At 37.7% G+C, this 26,982-nt stretch overlaps 1 protein-coding gene across 1 annotated transcript in view; it reads left to right on the forward strand.

The window, feature by feature from the left end:
- Window positions 1-26,982, forward strand: part of LOC136857637 (DNA-dependent protein kinase catalytic subunit) — an 873,484-nt gene that overhangs the window by 164,835 nt on the left and 681,667 nt on the right. The window contains exon 9 of the mRNA XM_067136445.2: window positions 10,355-10,620. Within this exon, the coding sequence (XP_066992546.2) occupies window positions 10,355-10,620 (266 nt within the window). The remainder of the gene's footprint in view (window positions 1-10,354; window positions 10,621-26,982) is intronic.

Below are 26,982 nucleotides of genomic sequence, written 5' to 3' on the forward strand. Positions count from 1 at the left end.
GTATTGATAGGTGAAATCCTTTCCTGTTTCTAAATATGAAAAGTGGTCGACCTGCTCCGTTGGAATATCCGCAGTGGAGATATTGAAAGGTGGGAGGTTTGACACATGTGCAGGCTCTGTGAGTACTTTGGTTTGCTAAATGTTAATGGAGAGACCTAAATGATCGCAGGCACTTTTGGACCGACTGACCGACTGACTGACACAGCTCCTCAGAAGTGAGAGCAGGTGCAGTAGCATCTTCTGTATATTGCATTTCCATAACAGTGGTAATCTTAGTGAGCTTTTGGGAGTGATGCCTAGTCAGATTGAACAGTACCTCATCAAAGTGACATCTGACCTTTACACTTTGGTTGTCTGTAGATGTTCCTTATAGCATTGCAAGCACACATCCTCGTTTAAATCCATGAGTGTTTGGAAATGGATCAGAGAAGAGCCTTGACCAGATTTATGAGTTATGAAATGCTGTGGGCAACAAAAGTGTTTCATGAAATGAAATGAATTTCATTGTGGTTTCAGACTGATGATTATGTTATATGAGTTGAAAAAACAAGTATAATTGTTCCACCTAGTCAATACATTCAAATTTATTCACAATTCAAAATTGCAAAAAACATCAATAACAGTACATGTTTCACCTTCATTAGGCCATTTTCAGCTGCATAGATATAGTATTGGCTTAGAATTAATGTATTGAAAATATGATTAAAATTTACATTCGTACGATAAAATAAAATAGATGCTTGAGGGAGTCGCACAATGTGGTATGATGAATTCAGAATGAGTGTGATAATGAACAGTTTAAGGTGATATATGACAACGATATTATAATAAAAGTTTTTTCTTCCCTTTTCTTAACATTTATTTCAGGTAAAATGGTGACAGCTTGAAAATCAACATAATTAATTAGAATTAGATTAGCCTACTCCTGTCGAATAGCACCATTGGGTCTGCTCAGGGCTTCACGTCCCCATCCGATGGATGAATCACCACCAACAGCGTCATATGCTCTCACATCATATGCGCATTACAGAGAGGTTTGGAATTTAATCCAGGCTTTTTGCCCACAATCCAGTGATTAGGAATTGTATACCAACCACCTGTCCTACCCTTCTGGCCAATATTCTGATGGTGAAATTTTTCAACCAACGAGACTCAAACCTGCTAACCATGGTGTTAGATTACATAGACCGGCGCCTTAATGATCATGGCCACCAGGCGAGCAATAGTGAGAACAATAGATTCTCTTCCAACCTCGGAGTGGGTTCGTTCATGTGTTATTGACTTATGGACAATCTAACAAGAATTTGTAATGATGGTTACGTCCACCACACTAAAGAAGAACATTCTAGCCTCAATTTCCGAACTTTCTTGTTATATTAACCACCTCATCAGATAGTATTCTCATGAATCTGGACTTACCGAGCTCGATAGCTGCAGTCGCTTAAGTGCGGCCAGTATCCAATATTCGGGAGATAGTAGGTTCGAACCCCACTGTCGGCAGCGCTGAGGATGGTTTTCCGTGGTTTCCCATTTTCACACCAGGCAAATGCTGGGGCTGTACCTTAATTAAGGCCACGGCCGCTTTCTTCCCACTCCTAGCCCTTTCCTGTCCCATCGTCGCCATAAGACCTATCTGTGTCGGTGCGACGTAAAGCAACTAGCTAGAATCTGAACTTCGATCAATTTTTTAGATGTAAAAATGTCTTTGGTTCTTGTTCATTTCAACTTGTATTTTTATGACTTTTAATGTTAGCTGGGGGTGACCCCATAAGGATTGAACTATGTACTAACTTCAAATAAACTATTTAGTGTAACTGAATAATTGACAAGTGTATTGAATAGGTGGACATGTTTAGAAAGTTTATTTCCTAAAATTTTTTGTCTTAAAATTGTAAGTCTACCGAGCTCGATAGCTGCAGTCGCTTAAGTGCGGCCAGTATCCAGTATTCGGGAGATAGTAGGTTCGAACCCCACTGTCAGCAGCCCTGAAGATGGTTTTCCGTGGTTTCCCATTTTCACACCAGGCAAATGCTAGGGCTGTACCTTAATTAAGGCCACGGCCGCTTCCTTCCCACTCCTAGCCCTTCCCTGTCCCATCGTCGCCATAAGACCTATCTGTGTCGGTGCAACGTAAAGCAACTAGCAAAAAAAAAAAAAATTGTAAGTCAATGTAGAACATAAAATGAATTGAATTTGTTGTAAGCAGTGTGTTCTGAGCTGTCAGTGGAGAGATGGTGTGGAATGACATTAGTACATGAAAATGGTTGAGTGGAGCTTTTGAAAGTAGGAAAGATCATATGTATATGAAGTTTGGATTCAAGATGACAAATTGGGGCAAATATTCGGTTACAGGATGTGGAATAAGGGAATGGTTTATTTATTAAGAGAAATGTTTGATAAATTTCCAAGTTCTTTGAAAACATTTAAGAAAAGACCAGGTAAACAATGATAGGGAATCTGCCACCTGGGGGACTGCCCTGAATGTAGATGATGATTGATTGATTGATTGATTGATTGATTGATTGATTGATTGATTGATTGATTGATTGATTGATTGATTGATTGATTGATTACAAGTTGTACAAGAATCTACATGTAAAATACTTTTTTCACAAACAGGTGGGGGGAACCATAGAACCATGCTTTCAGATGATCCTTTGCTAGTTTATAAGATCTAGAAACAGTTAAGTTCATTTTTTTTTTTTTACTGGTGAAACACATTTTCTCTCACTCCGGAACCTAACTGTCCTGTTGTTTCTTGCAGTTCAGTGATGATTACCTACAATGTAAATTCATTGTTCTTTATTTTGAAGATATTTTCAGTGACACTGGTTTCATCAAAATCAGGGTTTACAACTTGTCGTGTCCCTTTAAGTATAACGTAAGAGGGTGGAGACTGACCTGGATAAGAAATGTGTAGTAAGCTGTTTGGTTTATGCTGATGACTTGATCTGAATACAGTAGCAGACTGTGTTGAAAACCTGTAATGTAAAATCTTTTGCTGGGTTGCATGACTCTGATGGGAATGTGCAGGCCTTCCGAGCCCAAATTGGTGGGTTTGTTCCTGGCTCAGTGTAGTGGTATTTGAAGGTGCTCATATACACCAGTCTCGCGTCGGTTTAGTGGGACTTAAAAGAACTCTGAAGATCAAAATGCAGTCGCCATGTGTCTCTGAAAACTAGTAGTAGTAATAGTATTTATCATCATCTACAATCTTGTAATTTGAAAAAAAACATGAGTGTGATTGCTGCAATATCAGCATTTTCAATAATAAAGTGGTGGTGATTAAGAAGAAATGTTGGAGAATAGAATACTAGATGGGGAATATAAAATAGGAATAGATGGTCCATTTCAAGTACCTACAGTTTATACGTTCCCAGGATGGTGCCATAGTGAGGGAAACTAAACTCAGATGGAACCAAGCTAAGTGAGCTTGTAGTTGATTTTGTAAGATGGGAAGGAATTTGCAAGTGATACAATCCCTCCCCACCTATTTGCATTTCTTGATGATTGCAGTAATTTTGCATCTGTCTTGTAGTACATGCCAGAGCAAATTATAGCTTCCACTGATGTCCCAGTCTCATTCACGGCTGTGACAGTATGGAAGCTGCTGAGGTATGGGTGGTTCTGAGTAATGACGTTCAAAGCACAGTAGTTGTGTGAGTGTGTTATGAAAAGTGCTACTTATATGGCTGTTCCTGTTGGAATAACGCTTTCTGGCCCAATGAGGAAAGAAATGGCAAGCTACGTTACTTCTCATCCTTCCTAATATGCCTCATTTTGGTGTCGCCATGGATTTTTGTTTACATAAAATCAGCTTCATGGTCCGTATCGCACTTCAATAGATTCACAATTAAGTATTTATTTATTTTCCACCTAGTCGATACAATGATTGCTTAAGGCAATTTTTAATGGTCAAAAGTGGTACATGTTTCGTATATTATCAACATCTTCAGCCACATAACACTGTTTAGATGAAAAATATATAAAATTGACAAAGTAATGCTTTAGAGGAAGTGTCCTTAAAATTAACATAAGATTGACAAGATTAAAACAAACAAATAACTCAAGAGAAAATATAAGTGTTTCCTTGACGACTGCTTTCTATTTTAGAAATAATTTATATATTTTTCTCTTGAGTTATTTGTTTGTTTTAATCTTGTCAATCTTATGTTAATTTTAAGGACACTTCCTCTAAAGCATTACTTTGTCAATTTTATATATTTTTCATCTAAACAGTGTTATGTGGCTGAAGATGTTGATAATGTACGAAACATGTATCACTTTTGACCATTAAAAATTGCCTGAAGCAATCATTGTATCGACTAGGTGGAAAATAAATAAATACTTAATTGTGAATCAATGGATTTTTGTGTTTTCCATATGACCACATAACCTTTAGTGGTGCCATTTGAGGAACGAACTGGCCGACCGGCCGACCGACCGAATTCAGGATTCAGGATTCAGGATTCAGTAACTGGCATGAAGTTAGCAAAAATGATTACTGGCACAAGCAGGTGGGAATAATGTCAGGATAGAATTCACAATGAAGATATAGAGGCTGATTTAAGAGTGAGCACATTGTATGCTCTGTCATGAAACTGGCTTTGGTGAGGAGGTGATGTGAGGTGAGTGAAGGATGTTAGATTATTTGAGAATAGTACATTTGACCATTGAAAATGAGAGAAGAGGAGGCAGTGGTTAGACTCAAGTATTTCACGACTAGAAGATTAGATACATGCCTAATGCAGACACAGAATAACAACCAACATGTTTAATTTATTTTCCGGGTTGAACCGTGTTGTACTTGTACGCATATCACGTACAGTTTGCCGACGTTTCGAATACATTGCAGTATTCTTTGTCAAGGCGACTGAAATACCCCTACTCGATCCGAGGTAATCAGTCTCGCAGGCAGAAATTACACTACTAGAGTGGCCTTGATCTTGGCCTTTTATATCCTAGCCTATCTGGCTGACGTAAGCCCTGGCTGTCTCGCGAGGCTTCTGGAAAGTTTATGTCACAGCCAGGTAGTGGGGGCTTGCCCGCGCTGTTGTGTAATGGGGTTGCGGCCCGTGTGTTTATGTTGTGGTCTGTATATCTTAAACTATGAATGATGGGCATCCAAGAATTACTGATTTTGTATCCTTCTTCTAAATTTATGTTATTCGGATGTTTCTTGATTTCGATAGCCTCGCGGATTTTCCTTTCCAGATTCCAAGGGATAGCTGCTAGGATCTTGGTCTTGTCAAATGATATTCCGTGCCTAGTTTCGTAGGAATGCTTGGCTACTGCTGAAAATATCTGTGCTTTGGTTCTTGGTGTGACGGATATGTTCTTTTAGGCGGGTGGAGATCAGACGTTTTGTCTCACCTACATAACAAGCTCCGCAGCTACATTCAATGTGATACACTCCAGGGGCCTGTAATTCTATTGTGTCTTTTACTGGTGGTAGGTAACGGGATAGCTTACGGTGAGGTTTATAGATAGTTTTTATGTTGTATTTGTCCAGTATCTTGCCGATCCTGTCTGTAGTGTTTTTAATGTATGGCAGTGTCGCTGTTTTCAGGCGGGTCAGTTCTTCTTTCCCGTTGTTTTCTCCTGCGGCGGTCTTTTCTTTCTTCTCTTCTGATTTTTTAAAGACTCGTCAGATGTTATTGAGCGAGTAGCCATTTTTCCTAAGGGTTTCCGTGAGGTGTTCTTTTTCTTCCTCGAGGTGCTCTGCGTCAGAAATCGCTATGGCCCTGTTCACTAGTGATGTTAGGACAGCCTGCTTTTGTGATGGGTGATGATGAGACGAGGCGTGTAGGTACCTGTCTGTGTGAGTGGGTTTCCTGTATACTGCGCGACTCAGCGTCCCATTGGGGTTACGTATTACTAGCACATCCAGGAACGGTAGTTTTCCGTCTACTTCTATTTCCATGGTGAACTGAATATTTACGTGTATGGAGTTGAGATGGTCGAGAAATAGCTGTAGGTTGTTGCTCCCGTGAGGCCAGATTACAAAAGTGTCGTCTACAAAACGGAGAAAACATTTCGGTTTCAGGGCAGATGTAGCTAAGGCTTTCTGTTCGAAGTGTTCCATATACATGTTTGCTATTATTGGAGAGAGTGGCGACCCCATCGCGGCCCCTTCTGTCTGTTCGTAGAACTCCCCGTTGAAATAGAAATAAGTGGCGCTAAGGCATTCTTTAGCTAGTGTTGACAGGTCTTCTGGAAGTTTCTGATCTAATAGCGGAAATACTTCTGTTAGCGGCACCTTGGTGAAAGTAATAATAATAATAACTTAAATGTTTCCACCTTTTCAATACAATATATTCACAAATTTACAAAATTATACGGTACTAGTTTCGACCCATCTAGGGGTCGAAACTAGTACCGTATAATTTTGTAAATTTGTGAATATATTGTATTGAAAAGGTGGAAACATTTAAGTTATTATTATTATTACTTATATATTGTTCAATACGGACCAAAAACATGAAATTCATAACCTTGGTGAAAAGTGACATGACGTCAAAGCTTACTAATAGGTCCGTACTTTCAATGGATTGGTCCTTAAGGAGCTGGATGAAATGTCGGGAGTCCTTCACGTAGGTTTCAGTGTTTCCTGTATGTGGCTGAAGTAGTCCAGCTAGGTAACGGGCGATCTCGTGCGTGGGAGAGCCTATAGCGCTCACGATAGGTCACAGAGGTATGCCTTCTTTGTGGATTTTAGGCAGGCCATACAATTTTGGAGGTATCGGGTCCGAGGATATCAGTTTCTTCTGTATTTCGGCTGGGATACTGGAATTTTTTACTAGTGTGTGGAGTTTGTTCTTAATGCGGTTGGTAGGGTTTCTAATTTTCCTGTATGTAGAATCGGTGAGTAATTGTTCTATTTTCCGAGTGTAGTCTGTGCGTGTCATTATCACCGTAGCGTTGCCTTTATCTGCGGGTAGGATAATTGTTTCCGTATCTTGACGTAGTGTTTTTAGGGCATGAATTTCTTCTTTTGGATGGCGGCGGCTTTGCGAATCTCAGTAGACATGATATATCCTGTCTGATCTCCTCTGCAGATTCGGTAGGAAGGTGCCGGATTGCCGGACTAAAGAAGAAATTCATGCCCTAAAAACACTACGTCAAGATACGGAAACAATTATCCTACCCGCAGATAAAGGCAACGCTACGGTGATAATGACATGCACAGACTACACTCGGAAAATAGAACAATTACTCACCGATTCTACATACAGGAAAATTAGAAACCGTACCAACCGCATTAAGAACAAACTCCACACACTAGTAAAAAATTCCAGTATCCCAGCCGAAATACAGAAGAAACTGATATCCTCGGACCCGATACCTCCAAAATTGTATGGCCTGCCTAAAATCCACAAAGAAGGCATACCTCTGTGACCTATCGTGAGCGCTATAGGCTCTCCCACGCACGAGATCGCCCGTTACCTAGCTGGACTACTTCAGCCACATACAGGAAACACTGAAACCTACGTGAAGGACTCCCGACATTTCATCCAGCTCCTTAAGGACCAATCCATTGAAAGTACGGACCTATTAGTAAGCTTTGACGTCATGTCACTTTTCACCAAGGTGCCGCTAACAGAAGTATTTCCGCTATTAGATCAGAAACTTCCAGAAGACCTGTCAACACTAGCTAAAGAATGCCTTAGCGCCACTTATTTCTATTTCAACGGGGAGTTCTACGAACAGACAGAAGGGGCCGCGATGGGGTCGCCACTCTCTCCAATAATAGCAAACATGTATATGGAACACTTCGAACAGAAAGCCTTAGCTACATCTGCCCTGAAACCGAAATGTTTTCTCCGTTTTGTAGACGACACTTTTGTAATCTGGCCTCACGGGAGCAACAACCTACAGCTATTTCTCGACCATCTCAACTCCATACACGTAAATATTCAGTTCACCATGGAAATAGAAGTAGACGGAAAACTACCGTTCCTGGATGTGCTAGTAATACGTAACCCCAATGGGACGCTGAGTCGCGCAGTATACAGGAAACCCACTCACACAGACAGGTACCTACACGCCTCGTCTCATCATCACCCATCACAAAAGCAGGCTGTCCTAACATCACTAGTGAACAGGGCCATAGCGATTTCTGACGCAGAGCACCTCGAGGAAGAAAAAGAACACCTCACGGAAACCCTTAGGAAAAATGGCTACTCGCTCAATAACATCCGACGAGTCTTTAAAAAATCAGAAGAGAAGAAAGAAAAGACCGCCGCAGGAGAAAACAACGGGAAAGAAGAACTGACCCGCCAGAAAACAGCGACACTGCCATACATTAAAAACACTACAGACAGGATCGGCAAGATACTGGACAAATACAACATAAAAACTATCTATAAACCTCACCGTAAGCTATCCCGTTACCTACCACCAGTAAAAGACACAATAGAATTACAGGCCCCTGGAGTGTATCACATTGAATGTAGCTGCGGAGCTTGTTATGTAGGTGAGACAAAACGTCTGATCTCCACCCGCCTAAAAGAACATATCCGTCACACCAAGAACCAAAACACAGATATTTCAGCAGTAGCCAAGCATTCCTACGAAACTAGGCACGGAATATCATTTGACAAGACCAAGATCCTAGCAGCTATCCCTTGGAATCTGGAAAGGAAAATCTGCGAGGCTATCGAAATCAAGAAACATCCGAATAACATAAATTTAGAAGAAGGATACAAAATCAGTAATTCTTGGATGCCCATCATTCATAGTTTAAGATATACAGACCACAACATAAACACACGGGCCGCAACCCCATTACACAACAGCGCGGGCAAGCCCCCACTACCTGGCTGTGACATAAACTTTCCAGAAGCCTCGCGAGACAGCCAGGGCTTACGTCAGCCAGATAGGCTAGGATATAAAAGGCCAAGATCAAGGCCACTCTAGTAGTGTAATTTCTGCCTGCGAGACTGATTACCTCGGATCGAGTAGGGGTATTTCAGTCGCCTTGACAAAGAATACTGCAATGTATTCGAAACGTCGGCAAACTGTACGTGATATGCGTACAAGTACAACACGGTTCAACCCGGAAAATAAATTAAATAGTTCTTCACACCGTGGAAGCTTCACTTCTAAGAACCAACATGTTTGTTTGCCAAATCTGTATGATTTTGGCAACTATGATGAGGATAGTTTATTTGACCTTTGCTATCTTCTCTATCTGTTTTGATAAAGTATTTTGGCCAAATGTTTGTCAGTAACCTTTATTTTAAGAGAATTGTGTTCCTAACCTCTGTCAAAATGATGTTATGCATTCTGTTTTTCTGAAAGCCCTCATAAAACTCAAAAAGTATACTACTAAATCATCCAACTTTTAGTTATATTCATAGTAATAGTTGTCCTTTCACATAAAAATGAAAAGTTTTTAAACATTGAAAAAGTTGATAAAATTGTAAGGAAGGATTATTGCTCAAAGTTGAGCAGTCACTGAATTATGCAATATCAACAAAAAATCTGTTTGAGTGACTTTACGTGTGAATTATTGCTTTTGGAAAATGTGTAAGAGGATCGTGCTGTAATCCTTCATTCCTAAGCAAAATAAATCCCGAGTGAAGATTTGTGCTGATATTTTTAAAAATATTGGAAATGAACTATATTTTTTCTAAGTCAATATCATAGGTCAATAACTTGTTATAAATTATTTTTTTCTTAGTATGACACTGAAACTAAATGCCATCCTTGTACTGGAAGAGTCCCTGGTCACCAAGAAGAGATTTTTTAAATTTTTTATTGTTGTTGTTGTGGATTTGCTTGTCCAAATTCAAAGTATTGATGGTTGTCTTTCTCGATTTCTGAGGAATTGTTTAAGCTATAGGTGGCTCTAGAAGTCAGACTGTTAACAAGGTTTGATATAAAAGGGTTTTGTGTACCATTTTTGAATGATGATAAGTAGATGACTTGAAATATTGTGCAGCATACTGTAAAGACATATTTGGAAAAGCGAAGATCCTCATGTTGGAACATCTGTCATACTGACTTGATGTAGCTCCCACGTGATTTCTTTTTATTTCCAAAAATCAAGTCCATATTCAAAGAAAACCCATTCTAGTTTGTAAGTCTAATAAGATCAAAACCAACGTAGTTCACGACCAACCTTTCACAGAAGGACCTGCAGCACTTTAAATGTGATGTTCCATTATAATTTCTTCTGCAGCAACAGCAGCAGCAACCACCACCACCGCCAACACCACTCCTGCCCCAGTTGTTTCATTACACCACTTAAATGCTTGTGTTATGCTAACCTCATAAGAGTCAGATTTAGTAGTTATTTTGCCTATTTCATTTTTTTCTAACTGTAAAATATCATGGACTTTTCTTACAGTTCCTCACTTACTCAAGACCAGAAGCAGAAAGGTCTTCAGAACTTGCCAGATTATGTGGAATCCATTGCTAATATTATTTTACAACTGGGAACAGTTACTCCAGATCAGTTAGCAGTGTTACAGCACATAGCTGTCTTCCTGTTCCAGAACTTTGCTAATGTACCCGAGAAATTTCACTCATCATCGGTTGAAGCATTCACCACCTTATTTTATAGTCTCTCTACTTGCAAAGGAATAATATTTGAAGACTTCATCAAAATCACGGGTAAGTATTAACATTTCCTCTGTTAATATTGTAAATTACATTTTCTTAACCCAATTGTGTCATTTGATCTGTGGCCGTGCAGAGTTATTGAAGCATATGAATTCTTGGATGAGCGCAACTCTCAGAACAACACTGTCTGGTATAATCCACACAGTTCAAATTCTAACCCAACTTGTATGCATTTTGAAATGAAGTATTGGCTTGGGACTTTGGAAATTACTGAACATATCTCACACCCAAAGTTTGGTCTAGAAACAATTTCTTTGTGTTTTTATTCACATTCTTGAGGTGAAGTACAAAATCTCCTAGGAAGGGTTTAGACTGTGGTTCTGAAGGCAACAATTGTAGTTAATTGTAATTTAGTGCGGCTATTTCTAGCCGGGTGCAGCCCTTGTAAGGCAGACCCTCCGATGAGGGTGGGCGGCATCTGCCATGTGTAGGTAGCTCCGTGTTATTGTGGTGGAGGATAGTGTTATGTGCGGTGTGTGAGTTGCAGGGATGTTGGGGACAACACAAGAGGAAAGTGATGCAAACGACAACGAGCGGGGCACTTCAAAGTATGTTCCCACTACAAAGCAAAGAGAGCAGTGACTAAAACTGGACAAAAACTGACAAAAGACTCCATTATTTACATATTTACCGAGTATATTGCAGTTAGTGGGCCGAGTGTATGGTAGGCGAGGCTCTGCCTGTTCAAGCCAGGACAAAGAGAAAGCGAAAGAGAAGTAGTACCTCTTTAGAAAACCTTGTCTCCAACTGGCCCAGCTGTTTAACTTAGTAAGGGTTCCTTGCCAGAGTTACAATGAAGTCCTTAATGGCAGCTTCAGTCTAGAAGGAGACCTTTGGTACAATTGGTAGGTGAGGCGTTTCAGTACTCAGTACTCAGCCTTGTGGATAAAATAGAAAAGCCCGACTGTGTTAGGCATAGTGAGTCATCAAAAGAGGTATTAAAAAAAAAAAAAAAGGAATGGTAATAGAACAACCCACCAAGCGAGTGTGTCACGGGTGAACAATGTAGTGGAAGTGGAAAATGTTTATTGAAGACTTTATGTGTAAAGTGTGGTAATATGGTTTATTTCTAACGACCTAACCTGTACAGTGTAATATTTGTAACATATGTATTTGTAAATAGTAGATTTCAGTTCTGTGCTTACTGGAAGTATCTAGAAAATTGTGTCATGATTTTTGAACAGGGTGTGTTGCCTTTTGTTGGTTATGTGTTCTAGAAGGCATTTTCTAACTATTCTGGAAATGGAAGATTCGCAAACGTGCGTATTCAAGAAACTTATATAAAGTTCGCGACTGAGGTAGGAATTGTGATCGGTGAATCTAGGCGGCGATAGGCGGACTCATGCATTCTGATTGGCTACTCCAAGGCCAGGGTTTACCCTTATATAGAGTGCGAGTGCGAGGCAGCATTTGGTCGTCTGGTCTTGGCCTATTCTGCCTTAGTCTGTGTTGGTCTGTCTGAAGTTTTACGTCGTAAGCGACGCCTCGCTACTGGGGATGGCCACCTTCGGGTAAGCACTCTTGAATTCCGTTCCGGCTAAAATTTCCATAATGTTCAGTTGCTGTTTCATATAGGAGTCTGCCCTAGCCTAACCTAGATTTGCCAAGGTAATTATTTATGACGCCTTAGCTTTTCAGTTTGCCTGTTTGTTTTTGAGGCATTCCCATTTCTTGTTTCACTGAAAATGTAGATTGTAGTTTAATATATTTACCTTGCGGTTTGCCCCTGGTAGTTCAGTGTCACTTGATGTACGCTAGAGGTTTGGAGAGTATGTTTACTTCACTGTAAATTGCATTGTACAACTGGATTTGTAACTAGATATATAGTTGGTTTGAAATTTTGAACTTGTAGGAAGGTATTATCAAAGAACCTCCAAGTTATGTGTATCACAGAGCATATAGTTCGTAAGTTGCAAGTTGGCAGATTTTGTTTGGAATGTATTTGTAAAATCCATTTGTAAATAATGTTTTTCAAATTTAAGGATCACGGTTGATTATTTCGGAATCTGCAATCTAAGCCATGTCCATGCCCTCGGTAGGTCCTAGCTCCTTCCACCTTCCTGGTTTATTGTCCACTAGTTGGCCCTACTGATATTTACGTATGTTGTTGTCGGCGGAGGTCCGCGTAGTTCCAGCTGATGTTCAACTGTGTGTGAAGTTTTATGGTACTACGTAATGGCACTTACCTTCCTTTACTGTGTTTAATGTTTTGTTTTAGTGTAACTGCTGTAATAAAGGTTACAGAGTGGCTGCGTGATTTGGGGCACGAAGCTGTGAGCTTGCATTCAGGAGATGGATGGTTCAAATTCCACTGTCGGCAGCGCTGAGGATGGCTTTCTGTAGTTTTCCATTTCCACACCAGGAAAATGTTGGCGGTGTACCTTAGTGAAGGCCACGGCCACTTCCTTCCCACTCCTACCCCTTTCCTATTCCATCGTCACCATGTGTGCGATGTTAAAAACAAGTGAGGGAGAAATTGTGACACTTGGTTCACTATGGCATAACGCTCTCCATTTAACAGACTTCATTCCCTTTTCCAAAATATTGTGATAAAGACAAGATTGTGCTAAATTTACCCAATCAAATTTGAATGATTACCTCCTGAAGGTGCAATGTTTATAAAGGCTGTAAAATTACTACCAATAACTCCCACACAAATATTTGGTGAGGAATGGTGTGGAATAATCAAAATATAGATGTGCACTTATATACATTTAACCACATTATACCACAAGAAAGCCTAGAACCGGGCGAGTTGGCCGTGCGCGTAGAGACGCGCGGCTGTGAGCTTGCATCCGGGAGATAGTAGGTTCGAATCCCACTATCGGCAGCCCTGAAAATGGTTTTCCGTGGTTTCCCATTTTCACACCAGGCAAATGCTGGGGCTGTACCTTAGTTAAGGCCACGGCCACTTCCTTCCAATTCCTAGGCCTTTCCTATCCCATCGTCGCCATAAGACCTATCTGTGTCGGTGCGACGTAAAGCCACTAGCAAAAAAAGAAAGCCTAGAGGCCATCCCAGTGTGAAATCACGCGAACAACGTAGGGTACGCCTTGACCAAAACACAAGGAACAGAACTGGGAAGCGATGAAATCTGGGCAAACCAAGGTCAAATGAACCTAAATAGAGGATGAATCTTGGACAAATGGATAGATTCATGAGAAACACCATGAAATACCATAAATAGTTTAAACCACATTAAAAATTTAATGAAGGAAAAATTAAAATTTTTAGATAGTAACACAAATTAATAATTTCTTTAAATGAAGAAAACAAACTGAAATTAATCTTAAATAAATGAAAAAATTAAAAAGAAATTAATTCAATTAAAAGAAATGTATCTTCCAAATTCGTAGTTAATGCCTTCAGAATTTTTGAAAAAGGTAACATTACATTATTTTTTCAAACGAATTAAAAATTCTTAAAAGGATTCCCAGTTAAAATATGAATATCTTGTACATAAATAGAACCATTAGAGTAAAAACATGCATCTTGAGTATCAATTACAAGAAGGTATAAATTATGGTACTTAATAAACTGAATCACAACTACGTTTTACACTTTAAAAAATTTTACACACGAACTGCAGTTCTTTAAAACCAACCTTTAAATCAAATCTTAACATATGACCATACCTGTTGAGAGCTCTCAATAACTACGATGAAAAAGTACGGGTTACCCCTTTTAGTATACCAAATTTTGTAATAGAAGATTGAATGCATAATAAATTACAACTCCCATTTAAAGGTAGGTCACACCAAATGAAGTCAAGAAAATTAAAAACAGAAGGGGAAACATCCCAATCAATTAATTTAAAACACCTTGAATGGCAGAAGGCAAAAGAGGAAACGTGAACATTTACAGGTCCACAATGTGCCTAAACATGGCATGTTCACTCATAAAAAAAAAAGTTTGCAAAATCACCATCACAAATAAAACCAGAAGAAATATAGTAGAGATCACATTTTTAACATTTCACCATCAATCAAAGACTTGACATCTACATAACTCAAGTGTCTAATCAACAACGCTTTCCAGAAGACAGTGACAAACTCATAAGGGTGACGCAATACATACCTTATCTTATCAATACATATCGTCTTGTCCCAACAATGGTATAACCATCATAAGATGATGCAACAACAACAGTAACAAGAATAGAAGTTACGTGAAAATGAACAAATCCCTTACGTAAAAGAGAATGTGGCCCCAAAATGATCAATAGCACCTTCAATATTCTGTAGAAAAAGAATGAGATTAGCTACGAAAGGAACCTAAGTGTAATAATATTACAAAGAAATTAGGTTAAGTGGTACACAATTGAGTCCTTCAGATTTAAATATTAGAAATGATAATAATGTGATAACAGACATTAGCTGCACTCTGAAAAGTCATTAAGTTATAATACCAGGAAACATCAGCTAATTACGGTGACCACAGGTTTAGTTTTTTGTTTTTGTTTTAACACATATACATATATACTGCACCATCCCGCGTCCAGGTTGACTACACGAGTTGACTTTCATCTGCCGAATATTCTTGGGTTGAGAGTTCCGCGTGAGAAAGAAACACCGACGGCCTACGGTAAATACCAACCTACGTAGATGAACGTCTTCAACACGCTATTAGTCGGTTACCGTATATTTTTGATACCAAAATTTATCGCAAAAATCAGATTATCGTGGCTTGCCAAGAATATCGTACATGACATCATCATGATCGCAACGAAAATCAGTCATTCCAAGCTTATACCTAGTACCTATTCTAAGTAGACATTGAAAGAATTCAATATTATTCTACTCAACTTTTATTCATAAATTGATTTACGGATGAATTGGAATAAACGTTGATTACCTTGAAAATCATTTATACAGTATAGCAGGTTTCCTATTCAATCAGTTTCTCCATAAATATATTGATGTTGTCTTGAAGAAATAGGTTTGGGAAAACCTCTGATAAATAAATAAAATAATGAACTTAGGCCTTATTCATCTGACTCATAATCTTAGCCTATCGAAAAATTGTATTATAACTAAGTAGTTTCCAAGGAATTCAAATGAAAGGAAAAATAATTAAATTACATAATAAGTAAAATTACTCAACATAATTGAAAAAGTTGGATAATTGCAATAATTATAATTATTATAATGTTTGTAATGAATGAATTATTTGGATGCATCCGAAAGTTCTAAGTAAAATAAACTATATTCCTACTATATACAATTCAAATTAAAGTTCAATTGGAAAATGAGGAAAACGCGAGGAAAATGGCCAATAATTAATCACTCAATTAATTAATTAATTAATTAAGATCTGGAATCTCTGAATATTTAGCTAAGTTGCTTCTCGAAATCATCAAGATTCAATTGCTTGAATTAAATTCACATACAATTACAGAAATGTATATCACTCGGTTGAAAACAGTTCATCTCAATGTCCACGCACAGTAGAAAAATCGTGTGAAAAGATTACTATTTGATCCTTAGGTATTTACTCTATTCGAAGTTTCAATTTGTTCAATGTTTCATATTTTGTACCAACTAGCCTCCATATAAGCAAAACTAAGTCCACTTTAAGTCGTAAGCATCTTCAAATTATTCCCATCGTAAGGATTACATTGCTCAATTATTCAATTATTCCTTTAATTCATGGTTAAATTTCAGCTAAAGTGCGTATATGACTTACCATAACATTTCCAAGTATATTACGATTAATATTCCAACGAAATACCATGTGTGGAAAAACTGACACATAGGAAGACTCTATCCTCATCTAAAATCCACATATGAAAGTCTAAGTTACCAGTGATGTCTAATATTGCTCCAAAAGAAAAATAAATAAATCGTAAACTGACTTGCCGTAAGTGAGAATATATGAAAACAGTCGTAGTTATGTCAGTGAAGGTCTAAATATTTACGTAAGTGATCTCTCGGCTCTTCGAAGATCCTACTTATTCAATTAATTCTTTAGTGATGGCATTAAGATCGTATCCTAAATTGTATCATATATATATATATATATATATATATATATATATATATATATATATTAGGGAATAAAATAGCAATCAGAAACAGTACGTTTCACTACCGACACCTTAGCATGTGCAACCCACACATACTACCATTTCTCGAAGAAATACTATGACCGACACCTTAAATAACAGTAACTATCACCATCAAAATACACTAGCAACTCATATGCTAACTATATTCATTATTTAACACTTCCATTATCGCGTAGCATTTATAATTGAAGCACTCATTCCATCAAAACACAACATATGTACTATCACCTGCACATATATATATATTCATTACCATTACTGTCATAGTATCAAATAAATAGTACACTGTAACCTTAAAATTGTGCCATCAAATTTCCTTGTAATACTCCCTAAATACGATCTTTACGCTTGCTCTTAGTTAAAACCATCATGCATATAAATATTAGGTTCCTCATAATACTCTAATATTTCACTGACAACAAATTATGAAAAATATCAATCACTTCTCCACTCTCATATTGACAGATTTACGAACGGCATTTCACTGGTACTTTAACGCCTATGTTTGGAATTTACGGTAACTTTGGATGAATACCTATTTCCTTGTGAACACACACACGTATATTAATTACGCACACAAAATGTTACTACATATATTATACATTAACCCAAAGAATAAGGTTTTCTACTTACGATACGACTTAAATGGGGACTTATCTTTGCTTATTGGATCTGGCTTCCATTTCGCTGTTGATCGTCATGGGATGGTAGGTCTTGCTCCCTGGTTCGGCTTAAGTAACAAGGAATCATCTCGTCATCACAGCTGACTACTATCCTCCTGGATCATCCATCTCGTCAAGCGTTACCATAGCCAGAGTAGTCCTCGCCTCAGCTTCTTAGAACATCATGACGGCCTTCATTGCATCAAGGACAGAATAATACAAGGCATTAGTGGATTTATACATGGTAATCTGCTTAGTAATGCTAATGTGGTCAGTATATTTGTTTTCTGTTCCGCTTAATTTGCCTATAAGACTCTAAATATCGTCTTGTTTCAAACTGCCTTGCTCGCCGAAACGTTATGAATTTTATGTGCTTTAAGGATTGCACTCTGTTCCGTCTACTTCAGTTCTCTTGATGTTATGCAGTATCGGGCAAATAAAATGTTCCGAGCCCAACCGTGACGTAGTGAAGCTCCAACTTGACGTTTCTTATCAGCTGGTCTCTTATCTCACGTATATGTCAATTACAGCTGGTGTTCGGCGGGTTATCGTGGACTTGATCTTATCTCTAACAGTAGACTAAACTCTCCAATTATTACTGGGTTTCTTTACGCGATTCCGTCTTTCTTGGTGTAGTGCTCAATTAAGAATCCTTTCTTCTAATGGAAGATTTTTTTTCAATAATGGATTTAAATAATCCGCTCTCGTCATTCTTTCGCACTGCCTTCTAAAAAAAAAAATTCCTTCTGTGATTGCCGGTTGAATTTATCATCTCTTCAGTTCATACAGCTGTTAATTGTTTTTATTCTGACCCGCTAATAGCCGAAGCGCCATTTTTGTTCCAAATATAGTAACTATAGAACGGTGAAATGGCACATTTACTCCCCCCACGTTGACTTAAATATATGGCTTGCTATATATTTATCCTATATATTTCTAAGATCATAAATGGGACTTTTCACTGTTCATAGTTAAAATTTTGAGAGCATTACTGTAAGTTTTTTTTTTTAAATTGGATTAGTTCGTTCTTCTCATAAGCCATTCCACTTCTCATTCCTTATTTAACTACGTCATTTGATGGATCCTAATCCCTTTGTTCCTTGTAATATAATTTAATATTTGCCGCATTGTGTATTCCTTTACTTCTACCATTCAGATCGTGAACTTCATAAGCGTTGTTTCCAAGTGACCGATGTATAACAAATGGTCCATCGAATAAATGTATGAACTTTGCAAATATTTTAGTGGATACGTTCGAGATTGCTGGCTTCCTTACTAATATAAGGTCGCCTTTCCTCAATTCAGGATGGAACTTCTTGTGTTGTATCCTCCTCAGTCTCCTTTGGGATTGTTTATATAACCTCTCTCGAACTAGTTGGTTCAGCTTATCTTGGTCAAAGCTTGGTTCGGTAGGTAACTGGATTATTTTGTCCCATGGTCTCTCAGGTTTAATGTTGTAATGAATAACCTTTGGAATTTGGCCGCTGGATTCGTGGACAGTGTTATTAATACTTTCTTCAATTTTCTCAAGCACATCTATCCACTTCCAGTGTTGCTTGGAACAGTATATCCGGCAAAATTTGGCTATTTCTTTCATATATCTTTCGACTGGGTTGGATGCTGGATGTCTTATTGAACATAGAACATGTTTAATTCCCATCTCTTCCATAGCCTCTTTAAATTTAAGTGATGTAAACTGAGTTCCTCTGTCGGACAACAGTCTCTCGGGTTTTCCCATGTTTGGCAAAATATGTTTAACTAGACGTCGTATTACTTGTTTCGAATTAGCACGCTGTATTGGTTGATGTGATACATACTTTGAGAAAACGTCCATAACTACCACGATGAATTTATTTCCTTTCTTAGCGGTAGGAAGCTTGCCAAATATGTCGATAGCATATAGCTCTCTGGCTTTGTGTGGTATTATGGCCCTTGGTTCATGCCTTATCAGACAATTACCTTGTTTCACTTTCTGGCAAATATCACAAGGTCTTACAATACTCCTTATAGTTCTTCTATTTCCTTTCCAAGTGAATTTTTCTAAAATGACTTGAGTTACTTTCTCCATACCGCCATGTCCTGTGATTCGATGTACGTGCCAGACCACTTCTCTATATAATACTGAAGGTAATACAATGCGTATTTTCTCTTGATCTTTACTTGTTTTAGCCATGAGCATACCCTGTTCGATGCTGTATACTCTTGATATTTTCGACCTTGCCTCAGAATCGCAATCTCTACTTTCTAACTTATCTATGATATTCTTCAACTTCTCATCCTGACGTTGCAATTGTACAATATTCCGTAATTTTTCTAGAATATCCTCATCTTCCGGAATTAGCTCTATTTTATGGACTTCCTCCATGTTGTCCATGGGATTTCGACTCAAAGCATCGGCTAGGATATTTTCCTTTCCACTGCAGTATTCTATCTTTATTTGGAACTGTTGAGTGAACAACATCCATCTTGTTATTCTTTCGTTTGTCATTGCTGCTTTAAGTCCGAAAGTCAATGCTTTGTGATCAGACCTGACAGTTATCGGATATCCATAGATAGTTTTCTTCCACTGCTGTAAAGCATAGACTATTGCTAGTAGCTCTTGTTCCGTGGTGGTGTAATGAATTTCATGACTCCTCAACTTTCGACTGGTGAAAGCTAAATATATTCTTTTAGGGGGTGTTCCCTCTTCCTCTTGGTATAAACATGCGCCTATACCGACATTTGAGGCATCTGACTGAATAATAAATTCCTTTTCGTAATTAGGATAGCCTAGCTTTATACTTTTGGTCAGCAAAGTTTTTAATTCTTGGAATGCCCTTTCTGCTTTTTCATCCCACTTCCATCTGTTATTTGTTTTCAAAAGATCCTGTAAAGGTGCTGCAGTCTGAGTGTAACCTTTACAGTGGTTAGAAAAGAACTGGGCCATTCCGAGGAATTGTCGTACATGTTTAATGCGTTTTGGTCGAGGAAAGTCGCATATCGCCTGGATTTTTACTGGGTTTGGTCGTACCCCTGTGCCATCTATCATGTGACCGACAAATAATACTTCTTCCTGACAGAACTTGGACTTGGCTATGTTGATTTTGAATCCAGCTGTCCTTAGATTCTGAAATAACTTCTCCAGCTTACCACAATGATCCTCGAATGTCTTGGTTGCCAAGATGAGGTCGTCTACATAACAAGTTAGAAATTCCTTCACCTCTGGAGTTAAGTTCCTATCCAGGGCTCTCACCAAAATGGCACAACTATTTTTCAGTCCGAAAGGCAATCGACAGTAGCAATAAGTCTGACTGTCAAACATGAATCCCGTTAGCAGTCGAGATTTTTCTTCAAGGACAATATGATGGTAGGAAGACGTGAAGTCCATCGTCGAAAAATACCTCATGTCTCGGAACTTCTGTACAATGTCCTTAATCTTCGGTACAGTATTATATTCAGGAATTAATCGGGTATTTAAGGATCTCGCATCTAGGCAAATTCTCAGTTTCCCGTTGCTTTTCACAACTATTACTAACGGGTTCAAATATGGACTAGATGTTTTCATGATAATTCCATCATCCTCCATGCCTTTTATAATTTCCTTTACTTCTGAGAAATATTTCTCTGGTACCCCATACAATTTTCCTTTAAAAGGTGTCCAATCATTTACCAACAACTTATATCTAAAATTAGGAATCTGTCCTGGCTTGTTCCTGAATAAATCTGAATATTCCTGCAAGATTCCGTGAAGTCTGGATTTTTCGAGTGGTGAAATTTTAGCATTTGCAACCGCCTCTGAGATGTTTGGTGTATTTTCTTCTTCCACTGTAATCATGACCTTCTCAATAATTTCTAGCATATTCTCACATGGTATTGATATTTCATTCCCTTCTATTTGCAATTTCGAATCCCTTTCTGAGTGTAAGTCCTCTCCTTCTTCCTCGACTTTCACATTATTGACTACACCGTCGTCCTTATTGATCTTAATTCTTTCCTGTTTTTCTTCGGTATTCCCATCGCAAATAGGAAATCTTATCTCTTGTTTCTCCATGTCAATGGTCATTCCTGTGACTGTCATAAAATCTATTCCTAGTATGACGTTATACTTGATTCGGTTCATGACTACAAATGGGTGTTCAAAATTTCTGTTTCCTATATTAATCTCCAGATATGTTTGTACATCACACTCCACTGTCTTGTCAGGTACAATACCCCGTATCTTAATTTTTGACACTGGGATCGTAAGCAGTTTCATTCTTTTATTCATGTCTTGGAAAAGCTCTTTGGATAACACACTAATACTGGCTCCAGAATCCACAAGGCAATGTACTTTAAGCTCTCCTATTCTTGCGACTATAATAGGTAAATTATATCTTTTCTTGATGTGATGCTGTGTTAAGTCCTTAACCAATTCTTCAGAATCAATCTCCCACGAATCTACCTGCGTTACAAAATAACTATTAATTTTGAAATTCCCCGCGTTTTCTACATTTTCAATTTCACCTTCTAATTCGAAATCGGCGTTTTTTTTTTGCTTGTTGGCGTTTCACTCTCTCCCCTATATTCAAATTCTTTTGTGTTGGGATTGAGCGCCTGTTCTTCTTGTCTTCGCTTCTTGAATCTTTGTAATTCAAGACTCTCAGCTCCTTCCACGTCAGTATTTACGTCCTGATCTCTGATAGCCTTTTCCCATTTAATTTTATCATTTCGAGCCTCATTCAGTTCTTGAATGTATCTTCGGTTGTAACTTTGCTTTTCTTGTGTATCCCTAACATTCCTTCTTTCATATCGGGGTCTCTCTCTGAAATTATTTCTTCCTCTGCCATCTCGGTACTGGTTCCTCGGTCGCATATTGGGCTTATACCTTCTATTTCCCATATATGTCCCTTGACCATAGGTTCCTCTCCTGCAATGACATTTTTCTTCTTCCTTTCTTCCATTTTCTGGATTGCCCCATTGTCTTTTTCTATTTATGTTTCTGTGTTCTTCTAGGGTACTTCTACTTGTGTCATCTTGCGTAAGTATGTTAACAGTTTCTTCACTGTAACCATTCCTAGCTATCCTGTGAGGATGTGGTACCGTAGTCATGTCAATCTGTCTTAGTGTTGTCTCCATTTGTACAGCCGTTACCGGGTTAGCAGTAGCTAGTAATCGTTGAACATCTAACAGAAATTGACGTTGTATAGTTTTAATTGCTTCGAGTTCGCTGGGTGGTGAATCCAGGTCCTGAAAACGATAAAATTGGTGGGCAAAGAAATCGCTGAACCCTGTTTGACCATTTGAAGCATATTTACGAGAATAGAGTTCTAAGCGTAAGTTGTGCTGAATGTCTGGATTCCAGAAGCGTTGCAAGAATGCTGTTTTAAAATCGCTGTACTCGTGGAAAGTATATTTGAATGCTTGGAACCACAAACTAGGATTTGCGTCCAAGTGTTTTTCTACTATTTTTAGTTTTTTCTCCTCTGGGATACCATGCTCTCTGAAATAATCATCCATTTCCCGAAGGAAACGTTTCGGTGACATACTCGTGGTGTTATTAAAATGTTTAGGCCTATCGTCGAATGTCTTTATTACATTTATTATAGTAGGGCTCCCACTACTTCCATTCTCTGTATTCCTTTCCGCAATACTATGATTCGAACGTGTAACCGGTATGCCTGCATTTTCCCTCTCATTCATCTGAAATTCCACATTCTTACGACCTTCGTCATTGGATAATGGAACGGTCCTTCCATGTTCTTCATCCCTTATCTCTTGTATTTGAGCTTGTATCAGCCGAAATCCTTCCTCAGATTTACTTATTCTCTGATTTAGCTCTTCTTTGTTGTGCTCGATCTCGTCTTTTATTTCCACTATTTTATTTCCGATCTGATCTGCAGCTTGTTCGTATTTCTTTTCCAACTCGGCATTCGTTGTCTGTATTTCGCTGCTTAATTCCCCAATCTTCTCCTCACATTGCTTCCATTTCTCTTGGGAATCTATATGCAATTTCTCCACGTTGTCTGTTAGGCTCTTTATCTCATTCTCCTTCAAAGATTGTAAATAGTTATTGTTCCCTATCATCTCTTTCTTGATGTCATTTATTTCATCTTGTATTTTCTGGTTTTTCTCTTCCACTTTTCCACTAATCTCTGCTTTCCATTCCTCCATGTGGCTCTTGATCTTGCCCATTTCTGATCCTATTTTTAAGATCTCTTCTTTCATTTCCGTCATTATTATTTCGCGTCTTTCTTCTTGCTCCCTAGTTACCTCTTCCATCTTCTTCTGATATTTGATCAATTCTTCCTTCTGTTCTTGATGACCTTTCTTCATCTCTTCCTTCATCTCCTGCTTCATTTCTTGTTTCATCTCTTCCATCATCTGCTTCTGCTTCTCTTCTTGTTTACCAATGATTTCTTCCTTCATCCGCTTCATCTCCTCCATCATCTGCTTCTGCTTCTCTTCTTGCTTCTTCTCCTTTTCTTCCTGTTTATTAATAATTTCTTCCATCATTTGTTTATGTTTTTCTTCTTGCTTCCTCTCCTTCTCTTCCTGTTCTTCCTTCTGTTTTCTCTCCTTCTCTTCCTGTTCTTCCTTCTGTTTTCTCTCCTTCTCTTCCTGTTCTTCCTTATCGCGCTTTCGGTTTTCTTCCATCATTTGCTTTATGGCTTGCAACATTCCCTGTCGCTCTTCTTTCTGCTCTTTCTGGTATTTTTCTTGCTTCTCCTCCTGTACTCTCTGGTACTCTTCAAATTGTGCTTTTAATTGACTCAATGTTGACATCTTTACTTTTACGTATTATCTCCGAATTCTCTATTATTTCAGAAAATACTCTAATTCTGCCCTAATTCCTCTATAGTTCAATATTCACAAATATTCTTATCCTTACTCACTCAACTGTACTGATACAATGCTTAAATATAGGCTTAACTACTCTGACTAGGCTTTGCCTACGAGGATGACCCAATTACTCCACAAAATATGAAACATTTACCTTAATGACTAAGATTCCAAATCCTAATTCTGGCCTAAATAATTAAAAAAAAAATTCAAATAACTCAACTTATCATCTACTTCCTATATCTAAGTTATTTCATAATAAATGGTGACCAACATGTTAGTAACATCCCTTACATTCACTTACAATGTTTTATATTTACAATTATAAAGTCCTCATATTCTACTTCAGCTTCCTCTGGACAGAAATTCGATTATTTCCAGCCATCCTGAAATATTTTTCTTCATCTCATTCATCCGTTTCTTTCCCCTTTTACTTCTGATTATATTATTATTATTGGGCATCTATTCGATTTCACAGTCCACTGTTCTGCTGTGCTTTCTTCGATCCCAATATAATACCTGGTCAAACGACATTTTTTTTTAAAATCAGATATGACTAAATTTTGCATGATACCTCCATTTTCACTCCATTATCTGGTCCATACATTCAAAATCCTCTGTGAATCAACTCCTAAAATATACCTTTCCTTCTTATCAAGGCTCTCTCAGTAAAATTTGAAATTGCCACATGTTTGTGTAATTCTACAATACTCAACAACTCCATTTCTTGACCTTAATATCTTTCTCTTCATTCTGAATATGACATAGCATCATATGAATATGGTTTGATAACCAACATCTCTCTCCCACGGTGTTTTTCTCTTGAATTACTCCACTATTGCGGCATCAATTACTACATGTTTTAGCAACATTTTGCTCCACAGTGTCCTCCTATATTTGCTACAGATTACTCCCACGGTGTCTTTCTCTAGAATTGCCCCGCAGTTGGGCAGCCAATTAACTACATGCACCATCCCGCGTCCAGGTTGACTACACGAGTTTCCAGACTAGCTCTTGATAATACTTTCATCTGCCGAATATTCTTGGGTTGAGAGTTCCGCGTGAGAAAGAAACACCGACGGCCTACGGTAAATACCAACCTACGTAGATGAACGTCTTCAACACGCTATTAGTCGGTTACCGTATATTTTTGATACCAAAATTTATCGCAAAAATCAGATTATCGTGGCTTGCCAAGAATATCGTACATGACATCATCATGATCGCAACGAAAATCAGTCATTCCAAGCTTATACCTAGTACCTATTCTAAGTAGACATTGAAAGAATTCAATATTATTCTACTCAACTTTTATTCATAAATTGATTTACGGATGAATTGGAATAAACGTTGATTACCTTGAAAATCATTTATACAGTATAGCAGGTTTCCTATTCAATCAGTTTCTCCATAAATATATTGATGTTGTCTTGAAGAAATAGGTTTGGGAAAACCTCTGATAAATAAATAAAATAATGAACTTAGGCCTTATTCATCTGACTCATAATCTTAGCCTATCGAAAAATTGTATTATAACTAAGTAGTTTCCAAGGAATTCAAATGAAAGGAAAAATAATTAAATTACATAATAAGTAAAATTACTCAACATAATTGAAAAAGTTGGATAATTGCAATAATTATAATTATTATAATGTTTGTAATGAATGAATTATTTGGATGCATCCGAAAGTTCTAAGTAAAATAAACTATATTCCTACTATATACAATTCAAATTAAAGTTCAATTGGAAAATGAGGAAAACGCGAGGAAAATGGCCAATAATTAATCACTCAATTAATTAATTAATTAATTAAGATCTGGAATCTCTGAATATTTAGCTAAGTTGCTTCTCGAAATCATCAAGATTCAATTGCTTGAATTAAATTCACATACAATTACAGAAATGTATATCACTCGGTTGAAAACAGTTCATCTCAATGTCCACGCACAGTAGAAAAATCGTGTGAAAAGATTACTATTTGATCCTTAGGTATTTACTCTATTCGAAGTTTCAATTTGTTCAATGTTTCATATTTTGTACCAACTAGCCTCCATATAAGCAAAACTAAGTCCACTTTAAGTCGTAAGCATCTTCAAATTATTCCCATCGTAAGGATTACATTGCTCAATTATTCAATTATTCCTTTAATTCATGGTTAAATTTCAGCTAAAGTGCGTATATGACTTACCATAACATTTCCAAGTATATTACGATTAATATTCCAACGAAATACCATGTGTGGAAAAACTGACACATAGGAAGACTCTATCCTCATCTAAAATCCACATATGAAAGTCTAAGTTACCAGTGATGTCTAATATTGCTCCAAAAGAAAAATAAATAAATCGTAAACTGACTTGCCGTAAGTGAGAATATATGAAAACAGTCGTAGTTATGTCAGTGAAGGTCTAAATATTTACGTAAGTGATCTCTCGGCTCTTCGAAGATCCTACTTATTCAATTAATTCTTTAGTGATGGCATTAAGATCGTATCCTAAATTGTATCATATATATATATATATATATATATATATATATATATATATTAGGGAATAAAATAGCAATCAGAAACAGTACGTTTCACTACCGACACCTTAGCATGTGCAACCCACACATACTACCATTTCTCGAAGAAATACTATGACCGACACCTTAAATAACAGTAACTATCACCATCAAAATACACTAGCAACTCATATGCTAACTATATTCATTATTTAACACTTCCATTATCGCGTAGCATTTATAATTGAAGCACTCATTCCATCAAAACACAACATATGTACTATCACCTGCACATATATATATATTCATTACCATTACTG

This window comes from Anabrus simplex, chromosome 1 (genome assembly GCF_040414725.1).
Source record: "Anabrus simplex isolate iqAnaSimp1 chromosome 1, ASM4041472v1, whole genome shotgun sequence".
In the NCBI taxonomy this organism is placed as follows: Eukaryota; Metazoa; Arthropoda; class Insecta; order Orthoptera; family Tettigoniidae; genus Anabrus; species Anabrus simplex.